Source organism: Crassostrea angulata, chromosome 6, assembly GCF_025612915.1.
Source record: "Crassostrea angulata isolate pt1a10 chromosome 6, ASM2561291v2, whole genome shotgun sequence".
NCBI classification, from domain to species: domain Eukaryota; kingdom Metazoa; phylum Mollusca; class Bivalvia; order Ostreida; family Ostreidae; genus Magallana; species Magallana angulata.
In genome coordinates, this window is record NC_069116.1 from 6467587 (window position 1) to 6480137 (window position 12551).

General features: G+C 32.3%; 1 protein-coding gene across 1 annotated transcript; it reads right to left on the bottom strand.

The window, feature by feature from the left end:
* Positions 1 to 252: 252 nt before the first annotated feature.
* LOC128188146 (uncharacterized) lies at positions 253 to 5029 on the bottom strand. Its single transcript, XM_052859017.1, has 5 exons — positions 4648 to 5029; positions 2934 to 3159; positions 2119 to 2223; positions 1296 to 1320; positions 253 to 1191 (listed from the first exon to the last, which is right to left on the bottom strand). The coding sequence occupies exons 2-5, from the start codon at positions 3151 to 3153 to the stop codon at positions 1161 to 1163; spliced, it is 381 nt and encodes a 126-aa protein (XP_052714977.1). The 5' UTR covers positions 3154 to 3159; positions 4648 to 5029; the 3' UTR covers positions 253 to 1160.
* Between the last annotated feature and the right edge of the window lie 7522 nt (positions 5030 to 12551).

Genomic DNA, 12551 nt, shown 5'->3' on the forward strand with positions numbered 1-12551 from the left:
ATCACATAAAGCCCGAAGGACTTTACGGAAGATTTGATCACGTACAAACCCGTATTTATATCCCGATATACATCCAAAAACGATACCTTATTTCTTATATTTACATTTGTTGCAAATTATGACAATAACAACGCTCCATACTTTTTTTTGTGATGACCTAGGAAGCCGCTTCGATTAAGATGACGTATCAAAAAAATAGTACAACAATTTTGCAAGTATTTTGATTATCATGATAAATAAATATGACACTACTTTTGACAAGACAACACTTTTTTATTATAATAAAGTGAAACAGAAAAGAAAATTCACTTGTACAATTGAAAAAAAAAACAACGATTGAAGCTTGGCGGAATAGTAGTTGTTGAAGTCGCAGAGCAGTTGGAAATTTAAAACAAAGCGATTAAAAATTGAGTTATAGTCTTTTTAGCCATTTTCAGGGAAACTTTATCGCAGAATCAGATTCAAGAGCATAATGGGTTTCCTCCGACATTATAGAGGAAAGCAATTTTAACTTCTAAGTTGTTTTTACGGAACAAAACGGACATTGATTTGATTCTAATACATAAACATTATGCTCAATATTAAAAATATTGAAATACTTTCTTTGACAATTGCTACGTTATTTTTGATAAAAGTACTGGTTTCTACGAACTTTTTGGATAACCATCGTATATATTTCGTTACGTGTTAACAAATAGTAAAAGTTTCTAACCTCAGAATTAATAATCTGAATATTATTTCTTTTCAACATCATTTATTTGAAAATAGTAGTAAATTTCAAAATCTTATCAGTTTTATTTGTAATCAACTGTATGCAATACATAGTTTTTACTCTCTTTAACACTATTGTTTTCATTATCAAGAACATATATTCGTCTATAGACAAATAATTTAATTCTGGTTGTAACGCGCTTTCTGATTGGCTAAAAAGTTATTTTGTATCGTATAAAGAATGTTGCCTACGTCATTAAAAAAGTCCTTCAGAAGTAGAATTTAATTTATTTTATTTTTTTGCTTTATATCCAGTTTGTCCGCCTGGCACTTTGCAGACACCGGGGTTTTCAATGTTGTGCTGCCTTAATGCCGAAAGTTATAAATAGAGTTTAGGTGGAAAAAAAATCGCCTGATCCTTTTGAAGCCTGGCCATTGTAGTAGCTGAATCAAAATTCAGTATGCTCATCATGGTTTTCTCTAAAAAAGAACAGCATTCCATGCCCATCATATCAAGCATATTAATCCCCCCTTTGAATTAGAATAAACAATTAAGGATCATCAAGATATGATTTTCATATTACCTGTATATTTCATAACAGCCATCAACTGAAACAAAAGAATAAACCGTAAATGTTGTTAATAAAAGGCTTTTTACATTTTGAAACGCATTGTTTGAAAAGAATTAACGATTTTTGTTTAACAGAATGAATGTCATACAATTGGATATTACATTACATTTCAATATTGAATTACCAGGTTTTATAAGATTAACCTGGTTCTACTTTTTTCTACGTAACTTTTTGGTCAATAACAAACTAAAATCTGGTGTTATGAATTCACAGAAACAGTACAAAATATGAAAACCTTCCTTAACATTTTTCCTAGAGAGATTTTCCTAGATACGGATCCTTAAACAGGGGTCTAACATTTGAACTATATGATGTAATGAAAATATTTTTGAAAAGGCTATAATATAATTCAGAAAATATAATTTTCACCAAGTCTCTGCCTTAGAATTTATATATCACTAACAAAAGGAGACTATGAGATCATGGAAGATAAAACCATAATGTAAGGGTTATTTGTTTGTATTGATAACATGTATTTTAAAAAACTGAGAAATCCCCTTCCTCCTAAGTTGGTTATTTTGCTTTCGTCTGTTCTCTTTTACAAGAACTCTAGGCAGAAAAATATCCAAATTTAAAGGTGGATTTTTCTTTACTAAATAACAGTTTACAGCTAAACAAATCATTCATATTCAAACATTGGGTACATCTGATGGTTACTCTTTTGACCATAAAATCTCCTTAGCTGCAGTGGTTATTTTATTACACGATTTTGATTGAATATATGTAGCAATGACCACCATTTGCTTATTTAATTTACAAGTATTTGTTTAGTTACATTTTACTGCAGTTAGTGAATATATTTCCTCGCTTGGACAGTTCTTCCCTTGGCATGGCCTGATATCCATTCTCTCTTTCTTGGTGTCAAAGAAAGGACACTTTCCTAAAAAAAAAAAAAGAATGAATAAATCGAAATTAAAATGTCTCAATCCCCAACTACATGTTAAGGCATTCATCTATGTTCAGTTTAATTACATAAGATGCTGGAACATATGTGGAAAAAGACACCGATAATTTATAGATACCCTTCAGTGTTCAATTTTCATTTTCATAATGACACAATGATAATGGTTTGCAAAGTTAGAATTATGTAATACTGTTCAATTGTCGAAATTATTATATTTTCATATTGACATATTAAGTCGGTCGAGAGAAATTCAAGTTTAACAGGAAATAATCTGCAGTTACAATTTAATTAAACTTCAAAAGCACATATGAATCCATTCTGAATCATTGATCATTTAATGCACTACATCTCCAATGTTCTTTCATATCGGAATTTCAACTGCTATAAATATTGATCTATAGGTTCATTGAACATTAAGAGGGTTGCATGGTCGTGGCCATTTTTAGACTATAATGATCTCCTTAAAATGAAGAGCTTAGTATTCAGATATAGAAAAATGTTCAAATTTAAAACTAAAATATTCGGATTTTTCATGATAGTGAATCGCTAAACAAATCATTTTTAGAGGAAGATCTGATGATTAATTAGTTGATACCTAGCCTCCTTAAGAGATTTTGACTTAGCTTACTGTTTTCATGAAAATTGATACTCTCTCCCAGAATTTCGATATATTTAGTTGCTGATACCTTTCGGGATTTTCAAGATGTTTTCACAAACCAAGCCATGATTGTTCTGGTCATCAATCAGACAGTGAGCAGTTCTATTTTCATCTAAACATTCCCTATTCTTTTCCTGGTATTCCGATAATGACAACTCTTGACATTTTGCTCCTTCTTTGAGATGTTCGAACATATCACAGTTACACGCAACGAGGAGTGAAAATAAAAGTATCAATGTTTTCATCATTCTGACCTAAAATTGAAAATAGTGTGCAACTTGCACCATAATTATATGCTAGTATTTTAATGCAAAGTGCTCTAATTTTGAATCTAAGTAAAATTCCTTACTGCCTGTAAAAAGAAAATATCATAATCACAAGAAACAGCTGCCGTTGTGTTAATAAGTGAATCGTTCAATATGAAACATTTAAACAAACAACCAATACTTAATACATCTGTTTCAAATTTATATTTGTATTATTAAATAAAGGCAGACTTGTTCAACTCATACCAATTTGTCTAAGGTCTATACACGGTGTATACAATAATTTTGATTTGTTTTTCTACCTTTTTTACTGAAATAAACCTTTTAGTTATTAAAAAAAACTTGTTAGACCTTATCTTGGTGCATTATTTATTTTCAATTCAGCAATCAACACTAAATGAACAAAAACATGGAGCCTAGTTTTAGATTAGAAAGATTAGTTTGCCTTTTATTTCAATTGCAATATGGCAATTGTCATCATTTGAAATCATTTGTTGACATTATGTCAAGTACCGGTGGATTTTGCTACGATATTCATTATCAAGGGAGATTTAAAAATAACGAATTTTAAAAAGTAATCAACCAATTATTCGTCATAGAAATGGGTTTTTTTGCCAAGAATTTAATCGAAATGTACACCATTCCTTACCTAATCAATCGATTAAATTGAAAAAATGACAATAACAAACTGTCAACCATCTCAAAACCCCATAAAGCGTTATACGAATTTAAAGCAGAGCAACACGGACCTCTTAAAAAAAAATAGAGGTGGGATCCGGTGCCTATGAGGAGTGAGCATCCCCTGCCGACCGCTCACACCCGTCATGTGCTCCTCGTCACAATTCGACATGTCATGATCGAGGTAAATGTCTAAATTGGAAAGAAGTAACGAAACGCTGATGATTTGGTTTGTTTGTAATTGTATAAAAAAAACCAAACAAACCTTGAGCAAACACGGACCTCCATAACACTGGAGGTGGGATCAATCAATTGATTAAAGCAATGAACAAAGCCATGCATATTTAAACTTGGTACTGAAATCAGTTCATTTTCTATGGTAATGTTTTTCAAAATTGTTAAATGGAAATTAAAATGAAAAAAATATATGAAGTGGATATTTTAATTAGTGTCACGTTTAAATATTGTAAAGTATTTTAAACCGTGTTCCAGAAGCTTAAAGAGCTGCAGCCAAAAGCCATTTTTGTAACACATCTTTACAAAGCATTTCCACAAATCAAAAACCTTAACTGGAAGCCATAATGTCTTTCTTATCAGATATCATCCAGTATTTATAATCAGTGTAGTTTGACAAAGATGACCTCCATCATCAAATCTAAGTATCTTGCTTAAATTTTGATAACATGTTATTTATAATTTTACAAATAATAGCCAGGTTAAACAAAAAAACAGAGATTTACCGTATTTAGCGAATAATTAACGATATGTTTAACTAACATTTGACGATAGCAAACTCACTTCAGCACTTGTGAAATTTTTTATCCTGTATCCCTACATGTATGACGCGAATATATCAAAATGTTTCCTACTTATTGCGCATTATAGCTAGGTCAGGGAAACAGGCTTCAGCAAATCTTCCAAAAGCATCTATTGGTTGGCTAGTAATCAATTACTTAATGCCTGAGCAGTCAAAAGACCTAGGTACAGGGAACAGCTCATTGTGCTTTATTGCACTCGGTCGTTGTTTGACTGAATTGACTTCATAGATAATTTGGTAAATAAAGAAGCTAGCGGTACGTCTTCGTACCTTTAAAAAAGACGATCATGTTTCATACAACGAAATCAATAATTTTAAACTTATTTTGCAATCAAAATGAAAGTTGTTTCAAATATCTTTTTTGAGGAACTAATTATTAAGACATTGAAAAAAAATTATTTGAATTCAACTTTTCAACAAAAAACCGAAAATGTGTCTTTTTATTTATCCATTCCCAAATCAACTTTTGAAGAAGGAAAAAAAAAACAAGTCCAATTTTGTAAGTTTAATAATGTATACTCTATTCCAGATTATTAATTAATAAAATCAATAATTGGTATTACAAGAACATATACATATTTCAACAAATTACTATTCATGATAATTTGCCAATAATAAGTCTTTAACTTACCTAGCTATCAGTTAAAATGTCCGTTCATGAAATATACTGTTTGATTTTGTCTCTTTTTAGTATGTTTTGACAGGCGTGAGGCATAAGTTTAAATAGCAGGTAAATCAATATGTGCACCGATATCGTTAAAGTTAGACAACAGAGTATGTGCATACGCGCCGTTTTCAAAAACCGTTGGTCGTTTAGAGCCAAATAAATATTGGATTGATAGATATAAAATATAAATGTAAAAGTTATTAGATTTAGATATTTAACAACGTTCACGTGCATTGTTATGTTTATTTGCATGCATTTTTATGTTTATTTTTCATCTGTTCTAATCTTGATTTATTAAAAGAATCCCAATCGACAGACACTAAAAAAACTAAACTTTATTTCTTTCACAATGATTGAGAAACAAGTTCTACAACATAGCAATATCTCTCGTTGGCACGGATGTTAGACAGAAAATTGTTTGCAACTTTTAGCATTTAGATTAATGTTGTAGATATTGTATGATATTTCCTGTAAGTTTAGAAAACTATTGTATAGCATTACTCACTTTTCTGATAAATACAAAAACCTGAAATACAACAAGGAACTGTAAAGCCCACTGCGTTTTTCTTGACCCCTGATTAGCTACAAAATGAGATCAATGAGCTATCGTAAGGAACTGCATTTCAGAGGCGTCACTTATTCAGATAAACTTGACTTCGCTTTAATACGGAATATCCCGACTCAAGCAGCTTAATACACAGTGGCCAAAGAACAAATTGCATGTGTAAAAATTTTGGTGAATAACTATACAGAAATCGTTCGAAGTCTCGAGAGTCTCCAAAAGAAACATTTCCTTATATTGTATTGAGGTGTTACTTTGTCGGGGTAAACGTGAAACATTGGTGAATAACCCAGGCCCCGAGGTTATAAAACTTTTTTGAGTACGATCTCGTACTCCAAATCGTACTCCGTGCTCCAAATCGTACTCCTACTCAAGATATCGAGGTTATAAAACTTTTTCATACTCCCACTCGTACTCCGGCTGAGTACAAAAATGCGATTTTCTGAGTAAGCTTTGAAGCTTTCTCAAAGTCGTACTCAAGACATTTAATCTAAATAAAATGCAGTGCAAACATATAATATTGTTCATATTGTAACATTGCTGTATTATACGCTCTAATTTAATCATATTTACATGTATATGAATTAAAATGGAAAGTTTTTACCATTTTTTTAATGACATATCTAGATATAAAGGAGGTGAATTTAAGAGTAAGGGCGAACTGCAACCAAGATTATCAAAATAACTTTTAGATAGTTTGCTTCATTAATTAATGTACATATACATGTATAACTACGTACAAAATACTACCGTTGAATAGCTCGACTTTTTAAGAATTCTGTTTTTTGTCAAATACGACCCGTACACCCCATCATTTAAAACAAAGAAATCAATGTACATGTATCGTTATTAATCAATTTCAATCAGATGTATTTGATGGGTCCATTTTTTGATTATAGTGAAAATGTAGGTTAGTTCTAAACATTACAAAGGATGGGGGATGCATAAAAGTCTAACGCTTTCTATTACTTACTTATTATTCAATTATTATTTATGTTGCATGCCACAAAACTTGGAAAGGGAAACATTTTATAGAATAAGCGGTAAATCAGTGGCGGAGTAAAGGAGGTCGCTACCGGCGCCCCCCCCCCCCCCCCACAGCCCTAAAAAAATTGTCCAAATAAAGTTAAATCATACTCCTTCTGGCAAAGAAAATGTACAACTTGCGAGTCTTAATTATCTTTTTTTTTAACTTGGGGGATTTCTCTACATTAGACTGTTTCAATGGTGCAATATGAAGAAAACGCGTGTGTTCAATGATGTAACTAAAAAAAACCCAGGAAAAAACATTTTGGTTACGCTGGCCTTGGGTTCAAATATGACCAGTCACCCATATACCCACCTTTAAGTAATTGGTTATACTAACAAGTGTTTTAACGACTCTTCCATTGTTATTATAATATAATATAATATATAGTTACATGTACCTTTTATTAAAACTTCATTAATTTACATTGTCCCATTGAACTTGGTTTTTAAACTGATTAATTTACAGTCATTCGAAAGAAAAAAAATAAAAGGATATGTTTCTTGGATTTCTACAAGACAGAGGAATTTGATGATTGTAGGTCTTAAATCTACAAACCTTTAAAAATTGTAAATAATTTTATTACTTTAAGTATACCGGTAATCACGAGAAGAAATATCTCAAACGTCTATTTAAAGACTTCCTTTTTACCCTACAAAATCTCTAGAATCCTGGAGCTTCCGGGGCCGGCTTTGCCACCTGGGTCACCAACAGGACTTTGCCCTGGACCATCTGGAGGCCACAAAGCGGCCTCTCCAGACTCCCTGTCTAATACTGACGTCCCCTCTAACTTCACATTCTGGATCTACCCCTGGAACTAAATATTTTTAAGAGGAGTTGGCGTTGGTGTGTGTGAGTGGGGGGGGGGGGGGGGGTCGGCGAATCCTACTTCCTATGGTTTATCTATACGATTGTTGTTGTGTTTTTTTTTTTCATAAAACAGTTACTGTCTGCATGTGGAAAATATTGGCTTATAAATCGCCTTTCCTCTGTAGTGTCAAAAACGCTGTGAAATTTAGAGTAATTTTGAACAAGGTTCATTTCTTTTTATCTCGAAATATCGATAATAAAAACCTATTTTGAAAGTTAACAAAAAGCAATCTTACTTGGAAATGTAGAAAGTAATCAAGAATCAGCAGTACGTAATTAAAACGCAGGTTAAAGGGCGTTAGATGTAAACATAAAGATAATATTTCGAATTTTTAAGTTTTGTATTGGCAATATTTTTAAAATTATGACGTACATATTTGGCTTCCTAGGTGACCATATTCTACATGTAGCTGCAGAGATCTAGATGTGTTCTTTGTCTAATATAGGCCGCAACTTCTTTTTAATTTTACTCCGGGAAGGTAGAGTATCCATTCCGAACCATCTACCAGTAATTGATTTTTATTTTCCAAATATTAAAGAAATTTTACCATGGAACATCACCTACCTTACGATCTTTATTATTTATTTCGAATTAAAACATCGAGAGCATAGACATGTCTAAGTATACGTAAGGTGAAATGTATTGTTTGGTTTAACATTTGATTATAAACGATCGAATATAAGGATGGTGGGTCCCGGTGACCCCATAGTCTTAAGTATTATATTAGTATCTTTCTACAAATAAAATTTGGTGTTATGACATCAAATTTTATTCTTATATATATTCTGCTTGAGAATTCGGGTAATTTACAGTTAATTAAAAGCTTGTTTATGTAAAAAAAAAAAAGAAAAAGAAAAAAAAGATAACACTTAAATTAATCATAACCCGCAAGATAAAAGCTAGAATTTATGAGAGAGAGAGAGAGAGAGAGAGAGAGAGAGAGAGAGAGAGATTTGAAGGGGATTATTGTTATTCTATGCAATCGATTGAAAATACATGTACTACTTAAAATAGCTTCTTCGCATTTTCATGTGAGAGATTTTTCTCTATATAGCTTAGCTGTGGGAATATTCATCTCTTAAATTGTTTAATTTTATTAGCAAGTAACTATTTAGATAATTCATATAGCTATTCCTTTTTTATCTAAAGTAACCAAATATCTATGTCAAATGCATCAAAATTAACACATGTTTTTCGAATTTTAAAGATGAATAGGAAAAGGCTTGCTCAAAAAATATCAATGGACGTTACTTAAGATTAAAAATGACACAGTATGTATATATAAATTCTAAACACACATTTTCAAGCCTTGACTAAGTGAGAAAAACTTGAACCATAAATAAAACCCCACAAAAAGGGGTACAGCAACTTTAGTACCCAATTTCCTTGAACACGTTATTTCGGTTTAACGTGGTCCTCAAATTGGAAATTTCAAAAATATTTCAATTAGTGAATTTTCTTAAACTCTCGTGCACATTCCCAAAAATATTAAAATGAGAAACTTTACGTGTGTCCTTGGCTTTTGGCATATGTTCATTGATGCAATTCCAACACCCACCCCCACCCCACCCCTTCAAGATATTAGATGCTTTTTTCTCACAAGAATTTTAAAAGGCAAATATAGTACTAAGTATGTTGCAATTAAATTGGAATACCCATATAATTTCCTTAATGTATACTATATGAGTGTAAAAATAAACGGATTTCTCAGTATTTTTGTGATTTTCCCAAGTATATGTTTCTATTTTTGAATTAAACTCTTCCCTGTGTTCCCTAATACAGGAACTGCTCACTAAATATCTTAAGAGATATCCACTTGGGGGCAGTGACTTTCCAGTTTTGTATTGGCGTCGTTTCTGACCTTTTCCTGGCATGTAAAATATCAAAATCGTATAAAAGCCAGGAAAACTTAAGATATATCGAACTAAATTCTATGTTGAAATACTCTCTTCATATCCGTGTAAATTCTTACTTCTTTCTTTTATATTCATATCGTTCCTTACAACATAATTATACTTAATCATCACATGCATGAATCACTATCTGAGTCTCATGAGAGAGAGAGAGAGAGAGAGAGAGAGAGAGAGAGAGAGAGAGAGAGAGAAAGAGAGCGAGATTTGACATAAACACAATTTGTTGATAATTTTACCAATTACACTGGATTTATCGTCTCTGTTGCTCAAAAATTCATAAGTTATAGATGCAGACACATCTCCATGCTTGCATATGGAGAAGGTAATATGTACATGTAAATAATGTGTTACATTTTGTTAATAAATAATTAATCTGAATACACGTACAGTTTGCCTACATGCCAGGACTATTTACATGAATTACCGTTCTCTGTCTTTCTACAGAGACGTAAAATTTCATCGATCGGCTTTTGGAGCATACTCCAAATAGTACTCAGCGGAGAACGTACTCCAAAACTTTTATAACCTCGGTTTTTAAAGTCGTACTCGGTGGAGCACATACTCGGAGTACGGAGTATGAGTATGAGTACGAGTATAAAAAAAGTTTTATAACCTCGGGGCCAGGTTTCATGTTTGCAAGATTTGAAGAAAGGTTGTGTTGGACTATTAGCAAGGACGTGCCAGGAATTCAGGCAACAGTTCGTGGTAAATTTGGAAGCAATACAAGAAGTGGTTAAAAGTGTATTGGGTACCTATAGATAACAAGAAAATGAATATGGACAATAAGGGAAATGAATCGCAGAAATCGACAAGAGAGAGGCTGCGTAATGGCTAGAACAATTTACAGATCGGAAAAAAGTATTCATCTAAAAAATATTCTAGAACAGTCCATGGAATGCACCATTGTATGTAAGCTTTATAGACTTCTAAAAAGCCTTTAACATCATAATAAGGAAAGTAGCAAGTTTTTTTTGTTTGTTTTTTTTTTGTTTAGGAAAGTAGCAAGTTATGTGATAAACTAAAGCATTATGGGATTCCTTTAAAAATGTGTCAACATTATCAGAAAATTGTTCGATGAAAATACGAGTTATGTTATTAAAATGGAAGAACAGACTGGTGTTAAGTTTGGACAGAGGTTTGGTGAGAATCTTTTATTTCTGGGTTCCTGTTCATCTTTGTGGTAGACAGAAAGCATGGTATTCATTACTATGCTGACGACTTGGTTATTATATCCATCAAATACAATGATATTCAAGACAAGACCAGCAGACTGATATATACAATATATACAGGGTTAACTATTATCGTAATTAAAACAGTAAGGATAAGGCTAAATGAAAAAATGAACGAGTTCAACAACCTAAACAACACGGAGGTAAAAATGGTTGAACATTCCTTTACTTGGGTGCCAAAATGAACAAGGCCTCGAAAGAGGTATTCAGACTTAGGGTAAAGACTAGGCTTAGCCATGACTGTCTTTTCATTTCTGAACAATCTGGATATCAGCACCGTGAAACACAACACAGCAACACTGAGTCTTCTCAGTGTTGCTGTGTTGCTCCGAACTTTGTAGAACCACTGAGAAAGACAATGAAATGCTCGATACATTCATTCTAAAATTTCTTCGGAGAATCTTGAAAATACACTGGCCAGACAAGATCTCAAATACACAATTACATAAAAAAACAGGAGCAATCTCACTATCAAAAACAATCTAAGGAACAGGGGAAGCGTTGGAAATGGATAGGTAATGTTCTCCGAAGAGACACAATGCAGTTTAAACATCAGAAATGCTTTAACTTGAGCTTATAAGGGAATAAGAAGGCAAGGGAAGCCAAAGATTACAGTGGAGAAAAAATAGGGTGTTACAGATGGAGAGAAGTGCAAACTGTCAAATACCGTCGTAAGTTGTCTCTTTTCCCACGGGGCACGGAGAGGATAAGTAAGTTAGACGATGTTATGAAGAACTTTTATTTAGAAAGTAGGCAGTGCGTCACAGTCTTATAGTCCAAAAAGACTTGGTGTAAGTGTAATAGAATGTGGTTTTTACGTAAGAGTAAGGTATCGGATTACATGCCAAAATAAATCGACTGTTACGTTATATACTGTGTCCAGTTAAAGTGATAGAATATATTTATAGAACTCAAATGGACTGGAAAGTTACAGTAAAGAATTACAAATAAAGCAAATGAAAAAAGATGTGTTGCCAACAAGAATGACAACCACTAGAAACAAGTAACATCGCTGTCAGGAATTAGCCACATCCTCTGATCCATCAAGAATTGAAGGGTGCCATGATTTAGGATCAACATATTTTTAAAAAACATATAAATACATTAACAATAGAGCTGGGTACAGGAGAAGAATTTCAGAAAATTAATAGAAAATATTATCATTGTCACGTTCGTATCTAAGTTACACATTTACATCAATATCAAATAACTATGAACAGATTTGTGTGGGTTGGGGGGGGGGATTAATAAATTCAAATTGAAATGAAACATACTTACATATTATGTACCGTCACTCCAAGAGTAATAAACCCCTGTTTAAGTATTTAATATCCGAACAGTATATACATAGATAAAGTGCTCAAAAATAAGATATTTGCTCAAGATATAACTTGGATGATAACGAAACGGATACTTACGTTCGAAGTGATTCATTGGTTAACGTTGTCAATGATTTGTAAACATTAAAATGTTTGAAGAACTTGAGGTACTGGTCTTTTTTAGTGGGGTTATATATTTCAGACATTGACTTTGCTAAGATGGAATTCCATTTTATTTCAATAATTCAAGTTGAACATCAGCTCTTTATACCACGAAATCTACATATTTTTTAT